At 37.0% G+C, this 20,481-nt stretch overlaps 1 protein-coding gene and 1 pseudogene across 1 annotated transcript; one reads left to right on the plus strand and one right to left on the minus strand.

Annotated features, from left to right (window-relative positions):
• Positions 1 to 4,168: 4,168 nt before the first annotated feature.
• Positions 4,169 to 4,656, plus strand: LOC105748246 (E3 ubiquitin-protein ligase RNF113A-like). Its single transcript, XM_012534867.3, has one exon. The coding sequence runs from the start codon at positions 4,239 to 4,241 to the stop codon at positions 4,587 to 4,589; it is 351 nt and encodes a 116-aa protein (XP_012390321.1). The 5' UTR covers positions 4,169 to 4,238; the 3' UTR covers positions 4,590 to 4,656.
• A 17-nt stretch (positions 4,657 to 4,673) lies between these two features.
• LOC101280237 (alpha-endosulfine-like) overlaps positions 4,674 to 20,481 on the minus strand; it is a 32,619-nt pseudogene continuing 16,811 nt past the window's right edge.

Raw genomic sequence — 20,481 nt, forward strand, 5'->3', positions numbered from 1 at the left:
ATTCATTTATATTAAGAGGTATATTTTTCAATTCTATTTATTTTCCTTTCTCATGTATATAATTTATTTTCTCAACTTTTTTTGAATGATCTAAAACTTACAATAAATTTGAAAGAATAGGACAATGAATACTCATGTACCCTTCACCAATATTGTTAGATTCACGAATTGTTAACATTTTCCCACATATTCTTCATCTATCCCTCTCTACCTGCATGGGGGTTTGTATTCATTTATAAATTTGTGAAAGTAAGTTGTAGATATTATTCCATTTCTCCCCTAAATATATCTCCAAGGAACAAAGGTATTTTCTTACATAACCAAAATACTATAATCACAACCAGATGTCTAACATTGATACAATGATATTCAATAGGCAATTTATATTCAAATGTTTCTATCTAGAGTCTAATACTATAAATGATTATAAATGACCCTTTGGTATTTCTTTAGTTTCTTTTAATCTAGACTACCCCTCTCTTTTTTTTTTCTTTCACATCACTGACATTTTTTAAAGAGACAAGCCATGTGTGTTGTGTCCACATGTAGACTTGTCTGATGTTCCATTGTTTAGATTTTAAGCATTTTCTGCAAGGATGCTTCCCAAAGTATTTCATCACAAGGAACACAATGGCATTTTGTCCATTATTAGTAATATGTAGTTTTATCCCTCAGTTAATTTAGTATCTACCAGATCTCTTCATTGTAAAAGAAGCTTTCTCTCATCATAATTAATAATTTGGCGGGGGGCAATTATTTGAGATTGTGTGACTATTCTTTTCCCCAACACACATTCAGTAGTGTAAGTTTATTTGATTTTGGTTTTTATTTGTAGTATGCACATGCAAACATGTAAATTCAATACTTGGATTTCTGATAACTCAAAATTATTTTGATATTTTAAATTATCCCATGAAAATTTATTGTGAATTAATGAAAGGTCCAAAATGCTTAAATAATTTTAAAGTCCTTTTTTTTTTAACGTCTTTATTGGAGTATAATTGCTTTACAATGGTGTGTTAGTTTCTGCTTTATAACAAAGTGAATCAGTTATACATATACATATGTTCCCATATCTCTTCCCTCTTGCGTCTCCCTCCCTCCCACTCTTCCTATCCCACCCCTCTAGGTGGTCACAAAGCACCGAGCTGATCTTCCTGTGCCATGCGGCTGCTTCCCACTAGCTACCTATTTTACATTTGGTAGTGTATATATGTCCATGCCACTCTCTCATTTTGTCCCAGCTTACCCTTCCCCCTCACCATATCCTCAAGTCCATGCTCTAGTAGGTCTGTGTCTTTATTCCCATCTTACCCCTAGGTTCTTCATGACCTTTTTTTTTTTCCTTAGATTCCATATATATGTGTTAGCATAGGTATTTGTTTTTCTCTTTCTGACTTACTTCACTCTCTATGGAAGACTCTAGGTCCATCCACCTCACTACAACTAACCCAATTTCATTTATTTTTATGGCTGAGTAATATTCCATTGTATATATGTGCCGCATCTTCTTTATCCATTCATCCGATGATGGACACTTAGGTTGCTTCCATGTCCTGGCTATTGTAATTAGAGCTGCAATGAACATTTTGGTACATGACTCTTTTTGAATTATGGTTTTCTCAGGGCATATGCCCAGTAATGGGATTGCTGGGTCGTATGGTAGTTCTATTTGTAGTTTTTTAAGGAACCTCCATACTGTTCTCCATAGTGGCTGTATCAATTTACATTCCCACCAGCAGTGCAAGAGTGTTCCCTTTTCTCCACACCCTCTCCAGCACTTATTGTTTGTAGATTTTTTTGATGATGGCCATTGTGACTGGTGTGAGATGATATCTCATTGTAGTTTTGATTTGTATTTCTCTAATCATTAATGATGTTGAACATTCTTTCATGTGTTTGTTGGCAATCTGTATATCTTCTTTGGAGAAGTGTCTATTTAGGTCTTCTGCCCATTTTTGGATTGGGTTGTTTGTTTCTTTGATACTGAGCTGCGTGAGCTGCTTGTAAATTTTGGAGATTAATCCTTTGTCAGTTGCTTCATTTGCAAATATTTTCTCCCATTCTGAGGGTTGTCTTTTCGTCTTCTTTATGGTTTCCTTTGCTGTGCAAAAGCTTTGAAGTTTCATTAGGTCCCAATTGTTTATTTTTGTTTTTATTTCCGTTTTGCTAGGAGGTGGGTCACAAAGGATCTTGCTGTGATTTATGTCATAGAGTGTTCTGCCTATGTTTTCCTCTAAGAGCTTGATAGTTTCTGGCCTTACATTTAGATCTTTAATCCATTTTGAGCTTATTTTTGTGTATGGTGTTAGGGAGTGATCTAATCTCATTCTTTTACATGTAGCTGTCCAGTTTTCCCAGCACCACTTATTGAAGAGGCTGTCTTTTCTCCATTGTATATTCTTGCCTCCTTTATCAAACATAAGGTGACCATATGTGCATGGGTTTATCTCTGGGCTTTCTATTCTGTTCTGTTGATCTATATTTCTGTTTTTGTGCCAGTACCATACTGTTTTGATTACTGTAGCTTTGTAGTATAGTCTGAAGTCAGGGAGTCTGATTCCTCCAGCTCCATTTTTCGTTGCTTTCGTTGCCAAAGATTGCTTTGGCTATTCAGGGTCTTTTGTGTTTCCATACAAATTGTGAAATTTTTTGTTCTAGTTCTGTGAAAAATGCCAGTGGTAGTTTGATAGGGATTGCATTGAATCTATAGATTGCTTTGGGTAGTAGAGTCATTTTCACAATGTTGATTCTTCCAATCCAAGAACATGGTATATCTCTCCATCTATTTGTATCATATTTAATTTCTTTCATCAGTGTCTTATAATTTTCTGCATACAGGTCTTTTTTTTAAAAAAAATATTTATTTATTTATTTGGCCGTGCCGGGTCTTAGTTGTGGCAACGTGGGATCTTCGTTGCTGCATGAGGGATCTTTAGTTGAGGCATGCAGGATCTAGTTCTCTGACCAGGGATTGAACCCGGGCCCCCTGCATTGGGAGCATGGAGTCTTAACCACTGCACCACCAGGGAAGTCCCTGAAAGTGCTTTTAAATGTTTTATGAATATATACTCCTTTTTAAATGAAAAAAATAATGACTTGAGGACCTCCATTATGACCTGGTGCACACAGGGGCATGGAGGCCAGGTTGGAAACAGATATAGTTCATTTCTGTATCACTGGAAATGAGGAGAAATCCAAAAATATGTCTTTGTTTTCACTTACTGAATATTAAAGAACAGGTTACCTAGTGAATGACCTTAACTTCCAAAAATATCAAATATTTTAAATAATCCTTGGAGGCTTTGCAATCATTTTAGATAACTCAGATTGACCACCTAAGCAAGAAGTATTGAAAGGTATGCAAATGAATCTACGTGTACCCATAAGAGGTAGCAGTCTACTGCAACTGTTTCTGAAAATTCTCTCAGCTGAGTATCTATGGACTTATTATGTTTAAAACCTTTGCTCCTAAGCATTCATGTAGGCTGACTTTTCAATTTCAAGGGATTTCAGAACAGTTCCCTGCAATTTATCATGTGAAAAGAATTAACAAGAAAGAAAATGGAAGCACATTCACATTTGCCAAGACATTTCCCTTCAGAAGGAGAAAAAGCTCCTGAATGAATAATATAAGAAAGATGGTTTCAGTGTTTCAAAAACAGAAAAATTACTTAAAGATCCCGTTAGTAAAGCCAGCCTTCCCTTTCCTATAGAATATGAATAAGAACCCGGTACACAGTTGAACCCTGCTATATTCCAGCCCATTACCACACAGGTTCAGGTTGCTAAGGGCTCACTGCAGTGTCCCACCCCCTATAGAAACCATCTTGATAAGGTGTTAGAACACGTCTCAGTACTGAAGGCAAATCCAAATTAAGTTGATCCTCTATTTTCCCAAAGCGGAATAAAATGAAAATAAGGTTTTAGGCCAATATGAATACACAGACTTTTACAGGTTTATAACACATAATGAACTAACTTAGTTACACATATTTTAAACCTTCTATGTTTTTGTCCAGAGCTAATGTTTGGTTCCCTTACCTCAACTCAGTCGCTTGGTCCTCTAATCTAGTTTCACGCCTTTAATCTTCCAATGGCTCCCAATTTGACCAGAAATTTTCCCCAATGTCCAGATTCAGATATCTAATATCTGAATTCAATGGGTTACAAGGAGACTGGTTTTCGCGGCTTCAGAGACAGCTGCAAATTCCTCCAGGACAATTCAGATTACAAGCATGGGTGGCAGATCGAACGTGAGTTTGATGAGGATCGCTAATGGTGTCTATGAGGACGAAAACTATGAAGTGGGAAGTGATGAGGAGGAAATACCATTCAAGTGTTTCATCTGTCGACAGACCTTCCAAAACCCAGTTGTCACCAAGGGCAGGCATTATTTCTGCGAGAGCTGTGCGCTGCAGCATTTCCGCCCCACCCGGGGCTGCTATGTCTGTGACCAGCAGACCAATGGCGTCTTCAATCCAGTGAAAGAATTGATTGCTAAACTGGAGAAGCATAGACCTGCAGAAGAGGGTGGTGCTTCCGATTTCTCAGAAGACCCCCATGAGGGTCCAATTCCTATTACTTAATTTTCCCATTATTCTCAAATCTCAAGATAAATGTTTTGTTGTTTTGGAAATCTTAAAAAAAAAAAAAGTCCAGATATCTAATTTTTATTCAACATCTCCAGTTGGGTATCTAACGGATAGCTCAGAGGTGCCACCAGAAACAGTCTCTGCCCCTCCCAGGTGTTCTCGTTTGCTAAAGCTGGCAACTCTAGCCCTCTTCTCTCTTGCAACCTTCCACAGCTCAGGTGATGACAGGTAAGGAAGTAAGCAGAGACAAAAGGGTTCTTGAAAGACGAAGAAGGGTCATAAATGGAGCCCTCGGAAGATAGTTTTTTCTGGGAATGTTAAATTCTAACCTCCAAAGAACTTTTACAGTCATTAGAGTGTATTTGAAAAGATTTATATCAAGACTTAACTGCACCGGAAATTCAGAAGTGAATCAAAGAGATCCAGGACAGTAGAAACACACCAGAGGTAGAATACCTCCATATGCTAATTACTGAACCCTGAACAATCAGAGTCAGAGGCATCTCAGCAATTAGTAAGTAATACCCATAGTAGTAGTCCTCTGGAAGTCCTCTTATATCTATTGAATAAGACAATACAATAGATAATGTGGGCCAGAATCAAATATAATCCAAAGAATGTGGCAAAAGTATAAGAAACACTGCTCTATTCACTGTTAATTAATGTAGAAAAGTGGAATAAAAATTTTAAACTGGAACTACATTTCCGTTGATTCTCACATATGTACTAATTTGTCATATGCATTTCTGCTTAAATTAGCGCTTTGAAACACGTATGTTATTGTTCTGTGATATGAGTCTAGCTCCTTTCACTTAATACATTTTTTTTAATGAACAAAGCAAACAGAATTTGCTTTTAGGTTATCCAAATAAATCACATGGTTTCTTCTATAAGAAACATACAATAATGATTACAAAACCATTAAAGATATTCTATACAAAATAGAACATGGACCAATCTCATATACAAACATAAAGGGTGCTATTAATTATTTCTAGTTGTTCCATAAGTTCCCAAATGGAAGAGTCCCTCCTTGTATTGATAAGAAGAGATATATGCCCAAGGTTATAGCATGTGAACAGTGAACAAGCACAGTCAGGATTAAATAGATACTCAGATAAGCAACTCCCTTGAGTCTATTCAACAGTTCATGTCATCGCCAGTGTTAAACATTGGGCTTCGGAACGAAGAAATTTGATTTATCCAAACTATAGTTCTTGAGAACTACTGAATTTTTATTAAAAAAAAATTGTAGAGGGGAAAAAGGATTAAAAAGCAAACAAGTCAATCTTAGGCTTCATTTCTGTTTTATATCCTGCCATAGCCTAAGGTTAAAAAGCACTCCTTTTAATCATGAAAAAGATATTCATCACAAGTTAGCCTGAAATAAATCACTCCCCATAGGAAAATCAACATAAACATGGATGGCTCTGCAACAAAAGTCAGAAAAAAAGAGAGAGAAATGGAAACATTTTGTCTTACCTGTGAACTTCCCCAGTTTAATGAAATCTCCAATCAGAGCCTTCTCCAAAGTCAATGTCTGCAAACATCTGAAGAACAAAACAATTAAATTTGATATTCTCAAATAGATCTTCTAAATGATGTAACTGGCATAATATTGCAATGTCATATAATTTGCAAGCAACATTTGAATTTGGTAAGGAAGCCAAAGCATGTACTAAACTCACTGAAATTTCTTTCCTTCAGCCTAACAATTTTTGTCAGTTTCTGAAACAGACCCACAGATAACGTAAACATTTTGACAGAAAATTGGTGGTGGTGACTATGGCATAAAACTATCTGAGGACAAATGTACTGTGACTTGGAACATAAGATAAAATTTTCTTTGCATAGAGGCAAAATGAAGTGATGACAGAGTTCACAAAACCTATTCTCCTCTTGAAATTGCATTCTGATTTTTCCTTTCATTGGGCATCTTTCAAAAATAAACACTCAACACTCCAAGCAATTCCATTGACATTGGTTTGCAAGTAATCACCATTCCAGAATTTGCTTTATACTCTTTCTACCTGTAAGAGTATTAAAAAGGCATTCCTGCTTTACTGTGTTTTATTAAGAAGTTTGATCTAGGGGAAAAATTTGGGTAGCCCAAACTCTATCATGCCCATCCTCCCTGCTTCTACATGTGCTGTTCTCCCTTTCCTGTCAAATACATATTTCCAATTGGTAATACCAAGCACAGTGTCAGGGGTGAGTAGAAAATTTGGGGTTAGAGTTTATTCTTTCTAAATACTTGGTTCCTGAGTACTGCCTCTCATGTATATATTTAACCTTTTTTCCCCTAGAATTTCTCTTTAGACCTTCCTTTTTTTTAATTTAATTTTTATTTTATATTGGGGTATAGTTGATTTACAATGTTGTGTTAGTTTCAGGTGTACAGCAAAGTGATTCAGTTAAACGTATACATATATCCATTCTTTTTCAGATTCTTTTCCCATATAGGGAAATACTGAGTATGGTTCCCTGTGCTGTATGGTAGGTCCTTGTTGATTATCTGTTTTATATATAGAAGTCTGTATATGTTTGTCCCCAATTCATAATTTATCCCTCCTCCACACGTTTCCCCTTTGGTAACCATAAGTTTGTTTTCAAATCTGTGAGTCTGTTTCTGTTTCGTAAATAAGTTTATTTGTATCATCTTTTTAGATTCCACATATAAATGATATCATATGATATTTGTCTTTCTATCTTCCTCTGTCTGACTTACTTTACTTAGTATGATAATCTCTGGGTCCATCTATGTTGCTACAAATGGCATTATTTTGTTCTTTTTTATGGCTGAGTAATATTCCATTGTATATATGTACCACATCTTCTTCATCCATTCCTCTGTTGATGGACATTTAGGTTGCCTCCATGTCTTGGCTGTTATAAATAGTGCTGCAGTGAACACTAGGGTGCACGTATATTTTCAAATTATGGTTTTCTCCAGATATATCCCCAGGAGTGGGATTGCTCGATCATATGGTAGCTCTGTTTTCAGTTCTTCAAGGAACCTCTATACTGTCTCCCTAGTGGTTGTACCACCCATCTATGTTTTAATAAAACTGAAGTACAGTAGTCCCCTGCATCTGCAGGGAATATGTTCCAAGACCTCCAGTTGATGCCTGAAACCATGGAGAGTACCACACCCTGTATTTGCTGTTTTTTCCTACACATACATATCTGTGATGAAGTTTAATTTATAAATTAGGCACACTAAGAGATTAACAACAATAACTAATAATAAAATGTAACAATTATAACAATATACTGTAATAAAAGTTAGGCAAATTTGGTCTATTTCTCTCTCTCAAAATGCCCTATTGTACAAATGTAATGCCTTTTCCATCTTAACAAAGCACTTAGCATGCACCATAGCCGTAACTTTTGCATTTTGAGATGCAACAGCAAAACTAGCAAGAATTTCTCTTTTCTTCTTCACAAGTTCATGGAGAGAAGATTTGTTCTTAGATCTTATCAACTTTAGCATATAATTTTTTTCTTTCCTTATTAAGTCAAAAGCTTTCACATCTTCACTTAAAGAAAACGTGTTATGGATTCTCTTTGGCATGTTTGAATTGCCAGCATTACTACACTTGCACATTGAGGTCATTATTAAGTAAAACAAGGGTTACTTGAACACAAGTACTGTGATATCATGACAGTCAATCTGGTAACTGAGAAGGCTACCAAGTAACTAATGGGCAGAATACAATGGACAAAGGGCTAATTCACATTCCAGGCAGGACAGAGTAGGACAGCACCAGGTTTTATCATGCTACCCAGAAGACCTACAATTTCAAACTTAAGAGTTGTTAATTACTGAAAACTTCTGTTTAACATTTCTGGACCAGAGTTTACTGTGGGTAACTGAAACTGTGGAAAGTGAAACTGTGGATCAGGGAGGGCTACTGTAACCCCAATTTTCAAACCATCACCTGTGTTTGCCTCCCTTTGTGCTTCTTCTTAATCTATCTATCATCCTTCAAGTGTCCTTACTCAGACTTTTTCTAAGTTCACATTTGCTATATTTTCCAAAGTCCAACTCAATTATTAGCTCACTTGCAAAGCTTTTCCTGACTGCCAACTAGAAACAGTTTGATCTTCCTTTAAGTTCTCAAAATAATCCATGAACCACTCAAGTTATATAATACAGTCTACTTTGTATTCAATTAATTTGCTGCAACTCTTCTCTCTCTTACTGGATGATAGCAAGTTGGTCACAAAATTGCTGCCATGTGTTCTAAATCCATCCCTTGTTCTCCCCAAGGCCTAGACCTAACTGAACACTCCATACATGGAATATGATATTAGCAATTCTTTGTTTAAAAATGAGCATTTATATTCTTCACCAAATAAAATGTAAGACTTAGAAAATTCAATATTGACTGGACTCCAGTTCATAAATTAAATTAAAATACCAATGAATATTTTCATTAAAGAAAGCAAGAGGATCACATTGGTGGCCAACACCATCCCCCAGTAAACCTGCAGAAATTGCAGCTCAATCACAACAGGAGGGTGCACACAGCCCACCCAGTGAACGACCCTAGAGCACCTGGTTCTGGTGACCAGAGAGGGTTGTACCACTGGGCCCCACAGGGTACTTTGTACATAGGTAACTCTTTTAAGACCGGAAGATGTGGCTGATATGCATAATAGGTAGAAACAAAAAGAGAGTTAGGCAAAATGAAGAGACAATGGAATACCTTCCAAACAAAAGAACAAGACAAAAGTTCAGAAAAAGAACTAAACAGAATGGAAATAAGCAATTTACCATATAAAGAGTTCAAAGAAATAGTCATAAAGATGACTGCAATCAGGAGAAAATGGATGAAACTCACTGAGAACTTCAAAAAAGAGATCAAAAATATAAAAAAGAACCAATCAGAACTGAAGACTACAATAACTGAAAGGAAAACACACTAGAGGGAATCACAGCATATTAGAGGATGCAGAAGGATAGATCAGCAATCTGGAAGATAGAGTAGAGGAAGAAGAAAAATATGAACAAAAAAAAGAAAAGAGAATTTAAATAAAACACCTGGACACAAAGGAAATAGAAACACAATGATCCATAATCTATGGGAGACAGCAAAAGTTCTTAAAAGAGTGCAGTTTATAGGGGAAAAAGTCTACCTCAGGAAATAAGAAATGTCTCAAATAAAGAATAAAACCTTACATCCAAAGGAAGTGGGAAAAGAACAAGAAAAACCAAAATTAGTAAAAGAAAATAAATAATAAACATCAGAGCAGAGACAAAAAAGAGTAAAGATCAACAAAACTCAGAGCTGACTCATTGTCAGCTGACACCACAGAAACACAAGGGATCATAAGAGATTACTATGGACAATTATATGCCAATAAAATGGACAACATGGAAGAAATGAACAAATTCCTAGAAATGTACAATCTCCCAAGCCTGAATCAGAAGAAACAGAAATATGAACAGACTAATTACCAATAATAAAATTGATTCAGTAATAAAAAATTCCCAACAAACAAAAGTTCAGGACTGGATGACTTCATAGGTAACTTCTATAAAACATTTAGAGAAGAGTTAACACCTATCCTTCTCAAACTATTCCAAAAAATTGCAGAGGAAGGAACATTTTTGAACTAACTTTGAGGGCAGCTTCACCCTGATACCAAAACTAGATAAAAGTACCCCCGAAATAAAATTACAGGCCAATATCACTGACATACATAGATGCAAAAAATGCTCAACAAACTATTATCAAAGGATCATACACCATGATCAAGTGGAGTTTATCCCAGGGATGCAAAGATGATCCAATATCCACAAATCAATCAACATGGTACACCACATTAACAAAATGTTAATAAAAATTATTCACTTTTGTTGTAGAACAAAAAAATCATATGATCATCTCAACAGATGTAGAAAAAGCTTTTGACAAATTTCAACATCGATTTATGATAAAAACTCCACAAATTGGGTATAGAGGGAACATACCTCAACAAATAAAGGCCATATATGACAAGCTCACAGTTAACATTGTACTCAATGGTGAAAAAGAGAAAACATTTTTTTCTAAGACCAGGACAAGGATATCCACTCTTAGCGCTTTTATTCAACATAATATTGGAAGTCCTAGTCACAGCTGTCAGACAAAAATATAGGAATTCAAATTGAAAAGGAAGAAGTAAAGCTGTCACTGTTTGCAGATGATGTGATATTATATATAGAAAATCCTAAGATACCACCAAAGAAACTATTAAAACAAATAAATGAATTCAGTAAAGTTGCAGGATACAAGATTAATATACAAAAATCTGTTGCATTCCTATACACTAACAATAAACTATCAGAAAGAGAAATTAAGTAAATAATGCCATTTACAATTGCATCAAAAAAAAATAAAACACCTAGGAATAAACCTAACCCAGGAGGTAAAAGACCTTTACTCAAAATAATATGAGACATTAATGAATGATACTGAAGATGACACTAACAATTGGAAAGATATACCACCCTCCTGGACTGGAAGAACTAATATTATTAAAATGATGGGGGGGGGGGACCTTCAAGATGTCAGAGGAGTAAGACATGGAGCTCACCTTCCTAACCACAAATACAACAAAAATACATCTACGTGTGGAACAACTCCTACAGAACACCTACTGAATGCTGGCAGAAGACCTCAGACTTCCCAAAAGGCAAGAAAATCCCCATGTACCTGAGTAGGGCAAAAGAAAAAAGAAAAAACAGAGACAAAAGAATAGGGATGGGACCTACACTTCTGGAAGGGAGCTGTGAAGGAGGAAAAGTTTCCACACACTAGGAAGCCCCTTCATTGGCAGAGAGGGGGGTTGGGTGGGGGGGGAAGCTTTGGAGCCACGGAGGAGAGTGCAGCAACAGGGGAGCAGAGGGTGAAATGGAGAAATTCCCACAGAGGATCAGTGCCTACCACCAGCCTGAGAGGCTTGTCTGCTCACCCGCTGGGGTGGGTGGAGGCTGGGAGCTGAGGCTCGGGCTTTGGAGGTCAGATCCCAGGGAGAGGACTGGGATTGGCTCTGTGAACACAGCCTGAAGGGGGATAGTGTGCCACAGATAGCTGGGAGGAAGTCCAGGAAAAAAGTTTGGACCTGCCTAAGAGTCAAGAGACCATTGTTTCAGGGTGCGCGAGGAGAGGGGATTCAGAGCACCATCTAAACGAGCTCCAGAGACAGGAGCAAGCTGGGGCCACCAGCTCAGACCCAAGAGACGGGCATGAAATGCTAATGCTGCTGCTGCAGCCACCCAAGAATCCCATGTGCAAGCACAGGTCACTATCCACACCCACCCTGGGAGCCTGTGCAATACGCCACTACAAGGGTCCCAATCAAGGGAGAACACATGGTGTGCCTCAGGCTGTTGCAATGTCATGTAGGTCTCTGTCACTGCAGGCTCACCCTATATTCCAATTATAGCTACTATACCCCTCCCTACACCTGGCCTGAATGAGCCAGAGCCCCCTAATCAGCCGCTGCTTTAACCGCCTCCTGTCTGGGTGGGGAACAGATGCCTGAGGGTGACCTACCTGTAGAGGCGGGGCTAAAACCAAAGCTAAACACCAGGAGCTGTGTGAATAAAGAAGAGAAAAGGAAATTTCTCCCAGCAGCCTCAGGAGCAGTGGATTAAATCCCCACAACTTGATGTACCCTGCATCTGTGGAATACCTGAAAAGACAACGAATCATCCCAAAATTGAGGCAGTGGACTTTGGGAGCAACTGTAGACTTGGGGGTTTGCTGCCTATAACTGATTTGTTCCTGATTTTTATGTATATCTTAGTATAGTTTTTAGTGCTTGTTATCACTGATGGATTTGTTTATTGGTTTGGTTGCTCTATTCTTTTTATTATTATTTTATTTTTACCTTAATAATTTAAAAAATATATTTTTATCTTTCTTTTTTTTTCCCTTTTCTTCTGAGCCATGTGGCTGAGAGGGTCTCAGTGCTCTGACCTGGTGTCAGGCCTGAGCCTCGGAGGTGAGAGAGCCAAGTTCAGGATATCGGACCACCAGAGACCTCCTGGCCCCAAGTAATAACAATTGGCGAGAGATTTCCCAGAGATCGCCTTCTCAATGCTAAGACCCAGCTCCAGTCAACTGCCAGCAAGCCCCAGTGCTGGGCACCCCATGACAAACAACTAGTGAGACAGGAACACAACCCCACCCATTAGCAGAGAGGCTGCCTAAAATCATACTAAGGCCACAGACACCCCAAAACACACCACTGGATGCAGCCTTGCCCACTAGAAAGACAAGATCCAGCCCCACCCACCAGAACACAGGCACCAGTCCCCTCTACCGGGAAGCCTACACAAGCCACTGAAACAACCTTACCCACTGGGGGCAGACACCAGAAACAACAGCAGCTACGAACCTGCAGCCTGAGGAAAGGAGATCCCAAACACAGTAAGTTCAACAAAATGAGAAGACAGAGAAATATGCAGCAGATGAAGGAGCAAGGTAAAAACACATCAGACCAAAAATGAAGAGGAAATAGTCAGTCTACCTGAAAAAGAATTCAGAGTAATGTTAGTAAAGATGATCCAAAATCTTGGGAAAAGAATGGAGAAAATACAAGAAAGGTTTAACAAGAACCAAGAAGAACTAAAGAGCAAACAAACAATGGTGAACAACAGAAAAAATGAAATTAAAATGTCTCTACAAGGAATCAATAACAGAATAACTGATGCAGAAGAACGGATAAGTGACCTGGAAGATAAAATAGTGGAAATAACTACCTCAAAGCAGAATAAAGAAAAAAGAATGAAAAGAATTGAGAACAGTTTCAGAGACATCTGGGACATTAAATGCACCACATTCAAATTATAGGGTCCCAGAAGTAGAAAAGAAAAAGAAAGGGACTGAGAAAATATTTGAAGAGATTATAGTTGTATAAAACTTGTATAATATGGGAAAGGAAATAGTCAAGTCCAGGAAGCACAGAGAGTACCATACAGGATAAATCCAAGGAAAAACATGCCAGACACATATTAATCACACTACCAAAAAATTAAATACAAAGAAAAAATACTAAAAGCAGCAAGGGAAAAGCAACAAATAACATACAAGGGAATCCTCATAAGGTTAACAGCTGAACTTTCAGCAGAAACTCTGCAGGCCAGAAAGGAGTGGCAGAACATACTTAAAGTGATGAAAGGGAAAAACCTACAACCAAGATTACTCTACCCAGCAAGGATCTCATTCAAATTCGATGGAGAAATTAAAACCTTTACAGACAAGTGAAGCTAAGAAAATTCAGAACCACCAAACCAGCTTTACAACAAATGCTAAAGGAATTTCTCTAGGCACGAAACACAAGAGAAGGAAAAGACCTACAATGACAAACCGGAAACAATTAAGAAAATGGTAATAGGAACATACATATTGATAATTACCTTAAATGTAAATGGATTAAATTCTTTAAGCAAAAGACATAGACTGGCTGAATGGATACAAACACAAGACCTGTATATATGCTGTCTACAAGAGACCCACTTCAGACCTAGGGACACATACGGACTGAAAGTGAGGGATAGAAAAAAATATTCCATGCAAATGGAAATCAAAGGAAAGCTGGAGAAGCAATTCTCATACCAGACAAAATAGACTTTAAAACAAAGACTATTACAAGAGACAAAGAAGGACACTACGTAATCATCAAGGGATCAGCCCGAGAAGAAGATAAAACAATTGTAAATATTTATGCACCCAACGTAGGAGCACCTCAATACATAACATAAGTGCAAACAGCCATAAAACAGTAACACAATAATAGTAGGGGACTTTAACACCCCACTTTCACCAATGGACAGATCATCCAAAATGAAGCTAAATAAGAAACACAGGGGCTTCCCTGGTGGAGCAGTTGCTGGGAGTCTGCCTGCCAATGCAGGGGACACGGGTTTGTGCCCCTGTCCGGGAGGATTCCACATGCCATGGAGTGTCTGGGCCCATGAGCCATGGCCGCTAAGCTGGCATATCCGGAGCCTGTACTCTGCAATGGGAGAGGCCGCAGCAGTGAGAGGCCCACGTACCACAAAAAAACAAACAAACAAACAAAAAACACAAGCTTTAAATGACATATTAAATAAGATGGACTTAATTGATATTTCTAGGACATCCCATCCAAAAACAACAGAATACATTTTCTTCTCAAGTGCTCATGGAACATTCTCCAGGATAGATCATATATTGGGTCGCAAATCAAGCCTTGGTAAACTGAAGAAAACTGAAATCGTTTCAAGTATCTTTACCAACCACAACACTATGAGACTAGATATCAATTACAGGAAAGAAAGTGCAAAAAGTCCAAAGACATGGAGACCAAACAATACACTACTAAATAACCAAGAGATCACTGAAGAAATCAAAGAGAAAATAAAAAAATACCTAGAAACAAATGACAATGAAAACACAATGACCCAAAACCTATGGGATGCAGCAAAAGCAGTTCTAAGAGGGAAGTTTATAGCGATAAAATCTTACCTCCAAAAACAAGAAACATCTCAAATAAACAACCTAACCTTACACCTAAAGCAATTAGAGAATGAAGAAAAAAACCCCAAAGTTAGCAGAAGGCAAGGAATCATAAACATCAGATCAGAAATAAATGAAAGACAAATGAATGAAACAATAGCCAACATCAATGAAACTAAAAGCTGCTTGTTTGAGAAGATAAACAAAATTGATAAACCATTAACTAGACTCATCAAGAAAAAAGGGAGAAGACTCAAATCAACAGAATTAGAAATGAAAAAGGAGAACAACTGACACTGCAGAAATGCAAAGGACCATAAGAGATTACTACAAGCAACTATATGCCAATAAAATGGACAACCTGGAAGAAATGGACAAATTCTTAGAAAAGCACAACATTCTGAGACTGGATCAGGAAGAAATAGAAAATATAAACAGAAAAATCACAAGCAGTGAAATTGAAACTGTGATTAAATATCTTCCAACAAACAAAAGCCCAGGACCAGATGGCTTTACAGGCAAATTCTATCAAACATTTAGAGAAGAGCTAACAGCTATCCTTCTCAAACTCTTCCATAATACAGCAGAGGGAGGAACACTCCCAAACTCATTCTATGAGGCCATGATCACCCTGATACCAAAACCAGACAAAGATGTCACAAAAAAAGAAAACTACAGGCCAATATCACTGATGAACATAGATGCAAAAACCCTCAACTAAATACTAGCAAACAGAATCCAACAGCACATTAAAAGGATCATACAACATGATCAAGTGGGGTTTATCCCAAGAATGCAAGGATTCTTCAATATATGCAAATCAATCAATGTGATACACCATATTAACAAATTTAAGAATAAGAACCATATGATAATCTCAATAGATGCAGAAAAAGACTTCAACAAAATTCAACACCTATTTATGATAAAAACCCTCCAGAAAGTAGGCAGAGAGGGAACTTACCTCAACATAATAAAGGCCATATATGACAAACCCACAGCCAACATCATTGTCAATGGTGAAAAACTGAAACCATTTCCTCTAAGATCAGGAACAAGACAAGGCTGTCCACTCTCACCACTATTATTCAACATAGTTCTGGAAGTTTTAGCCACAGCAATCAGAGAAGAAGAAGAAATAAAAGGAATCCAAATCAGAAAAGAAGAACTAAAGCTGTCACTATTTGCAGATGACATGATACTATACATAGAGAATCCTAAAGATGCTACCAAAAATCTACTAGAGCTAATCAATAAATTTGGTAAAGTAGCAGGATACAAAATTAATGCACAGAAATCACTTCTGAAAGAGAAATTAAGGAAACCCTCCCATTTACCATTGCAACAAAAAGAATAAAATACCTAGGAATAAACCTACCTAAGGAGACAAAAGACCTGTATGTAGATAACTATAAGACACTCATGAAAGAAATTAAAGATGATACAAACAGATGGAGAGATATACCATGTTCTTGCATTGGAAGAATCAACATTGTGATAATGACTATACTACCCAATGCAATCTACAGATTCATTGCAATCCCTATCAAACTACCAATGGCAATTTTACAGAACTAGAAGGAAAATTTCAAAATTTGTATGGAAACACAAAAGATGTCGAATAGCCAAAGCAATTTTTTGTGAAAGAAAAATGGAGCTGGAGGAATCAGGCTCCATGACTTCAGACTATGCTACAAAGCTACAGTAATCAAGAAAGTATGGTACTGGTACAAAAACAGAAATATACATTAATGGAACAGGATAGAAAGGCCAGAGATAAACCCATGCATATATGGTCACCTTATCTTTGATAAAGGTGGCAAGAATATACAATGGATGAAAGACAGCCTCTTCAATAAGTGGTGCTGGGAAAACTGGACAGCTGAATGTAAAAGAATGAAATTACAACACTTCGTAACACTATACACAAAAATAAAATCAAAATAGATTAAAGACCTAAATGGAAGGCCAGACATTCTAAAACTTTTAGAGAAAAACATATGCAGAACACTCTATGACATAAATCACAGCAAGATCCTTTTCAACCCACCTCCTAGAGAAATGGAAATGAAAACAAAAAAAAACAAATGGGACCTAATGAAACTTATAAGCTTTTGAACAGCAAAGGAAACATAAAGAAGATGAAAAGACAACCCTCAGAATGGGAGAAAATATTTGCAAATGAAGCAACTGACAAAGGATTAATCTCCAAAATATACAAGCAGCTCATGCAGCTCAATATCCCAATATCCCAATCCCAAAATGGGCAGAAGATCTAAATAGACATTTCTCCAAAGAAGATATACAGATTGCATCAAACACATGAATGGAGGCTCAACATCACTAATCATTAGAGTAATGCAAATCAAACCTACAATGAGGTATCACCTCATACATGTCAGAATGGCCATCATCAAAAAAGCTACAAACAGTAAATGCTGGAGAGGGTTTGGAGAAAAGGGAACCCTCTTGCACTGTTGGTGGGAATGTAAATTGCTACAGCCACTACTGAGAACAGTATGGAGCTTCCTTAAAAAACTAAAAATAGAACTACCATATAACCCAGCAATCCCACTATCTCGCAAATACCCTGCGAAAACTGTAATTCAAAAAGTGTCATGTACCAAAATGTTCATTGCAGCACTATTTACAATAGCCAGGACATGGAAGCAACATAATGTCCATCGACAGATGAATGGATAAAGGAGGTGTGGCACATATATATAATGGAATATTACTCAGCCATAAAAGAAATGAAATTGAGTTGTTTGTAGTGAGGTGGATGGACCTAGAGTCTGTCATAGAGAGTGAAGTAAGTCAGAAAGAGAAAAACAAATACTGTATGCTAACACATATATATATGGAATCTAAAAAAAAAAAAAAAAAGGTTCTGATGAACCTAGGGGCAGGACAGGAATAAAGATGGAGATGTAGAGAATCGACTTGGACTTGAGGACATGGGGAGGGGGAAGGGGATGAAGTGAGGGAGTAGCATTGACATATATACACTACCAAATGTAAAATAGATAGCTAGTGGGAAGCAGCCACATAGCACAGGGAGATCAGCTCTGTGCTTTATGACCACCTAGAGGGGTGGGATATGGAGAGTGGGAGGGAGATGCAAGAGGGAGGGGATATGGGGATATATGTATACATATATCTGATTCACTTTATTATAAAGCAGAACCTAACACAACAATGTAAAGCAATTATACTCCAATAAAGATGTGAAATAAGAAAAAAGTAATTAAAAGTTAAAGGTGGCAAAACAACAACAACAACAAAAAAATGGCTGTACCGCCCAAGGCAATCTACAGATTCAATATAATCCCTATAAAAATACCTATGACATTTTTCACAGAACTAGAACAAAGACTCCTAAAATATATATGAAAACACAAAAGACTGCATATAGCCAAAACAATCTTGAGAAAGAAAAAGAATGCTGAAGGCATTATGCTTGCTGACTTCAAACTATACAAAAAGCTACAGACATCAAAACAGTATGAAACTGGCACAACAACAGACACATAGGTCAATAGTTCAGAATAGACAGCCCAGAAATGAATTCACCCTTATATGGTCAATTAATCTAGGACAAAGGGGCAAGAATATACAATAGGGAAATACAGCATTTTCAATAACTGGTTTTGGGAAAACTGGACAGCTTTATGCAAAACAATCAGGCTGGACTATTTTCTTATATCATATACAAAAATAAACTCAAAAGCTATTACAGACTTAAATATAATATGTGAAACCCTAAAACTTCTAGAAGAAAACATAGGCAGTATTCTCTTTGACATCATCCTAGCAATGTGTTTTTGGATACGCCTTCACAGGCAAGGGAAACAAAAGCATAATAAACAAATGGGACTACATCAAAATAGAAAGCTTTTGCACAATGAAGGAAACTACTAACAAAACAAAAAAGCCCACCTATTGAATAGAAGATAGTTGCAAATGATATATGTGATAAGGGGTTAATATAAAAAAATAGGCAAAGAACTCATAAATCTCAACATCAAAAAAAAAAGGATTAAAAAATGGGCAGAAGATTTGGATAAACATTTTTCCAAAGAAGACATACAGATTGCAGTAGGCATGTAAAAACATCCTCAACATCACTAATCATCAGGGAAATGTAGATCAAACTACAATGAGATATCACAACATACCTTTAAGAATGGCTTATTATCAAAATGTCAAGAAATAACAAATTTTGGCCAGAATGTGGAGAAAAGGGAACCCTGGTACACTGTTGCTGAGAATGTAAATTGGTACAGCCACTATGGGAAACAGTATAAAGTTTCCTCAAAAAATTAAAAATGGGACTCCCATACAATCCAACAATTCCACTTCTGGGTATTTATATGAAAGAAACAAAAACACTCATCTGAAAAGATATATGCAACCTTATGTTCATTCCAGCATTATTTACATACACACACACACACTTTTATACATATACAATAGGATAATACTCAGCCACAAAAATTAACAAAATCTTGCCATTTGCAGCAACATGGATGTACCTATAGGGTATTATGCTAAATGAAATAAGTCATACAGAGAAAGACAACTACCATATGGTTTCTCTTGCATGTGGAATCTGAAAAACAAAACAAATGAACAAACAAAACATGAACAGACTCATAGATATGGACAAAAAGCTGGTGACTGCCAGAAGAGAGTGGGGTGTGGGGATAAGCAAAATAGGTAAAGGGTATTAAGAGATACGAGTTACAGAAGAAATAAGTCACAGGGATGTACAGTCTGGATTAGGGAATATAATCAATAATATTGCAATAGCTTTGTATGGTGACAGATTGTTGTTAGACTTATCATGGTAATCAATTCATACTGTACATAGATATTGAATCACTATGTTGTACACCTGCAACTATTGGGTGGGTGAAAAAGTGCCTTCAGTTTTTTAAGTAAAAATAAAAGACACTTTTTATTTTCACCAAGAACTTTATTGAACAACATATTCACCCTTTTGTTCCACTACCTTCTGCCATTTATCAGGCAACTTCACAATTGCATTGTCCCAAAACTTTTTATCTTTTTCAGCAAAGAACTGTTCAAGGAACCTTTTACAGTCTTCCAGGGTATTGAAATTTTTTCCATTAAGAGAATTTTGTAAAGACTGAAATCAATGGAAATCCCAAGGTGCAATGTCTGGTGAATACAGCAGATGAATCAGAACTTCCCAGCCAAGCTGTAAGAGTTTTTGCCTTGTCATCAAAGAAACATGCGGTCTTGCGTTATCCTGATGGAAGATTACGTGCTTTCTGTTGACTAATTCTGGACACTTTTCCAGAATTAGTACCACTTTCAGTTGGTCTAATTGGGAGCAGTACTTGTTGGAATTAATCATTTGGTTT

This window comes from Orcinus orca, chromosome 13, assembly GCF_937001465.1.
Source record: "Orcinus orca chromosome 13, mOrcOrc1.1, whole genome shotgun sequence".
Taxonomy (NCBI): Eukaryota; Metazoa; Chordata; class Mammalia; order Artiodactyla; family Delphinidae; genus Orcinus; species Orcinus orca.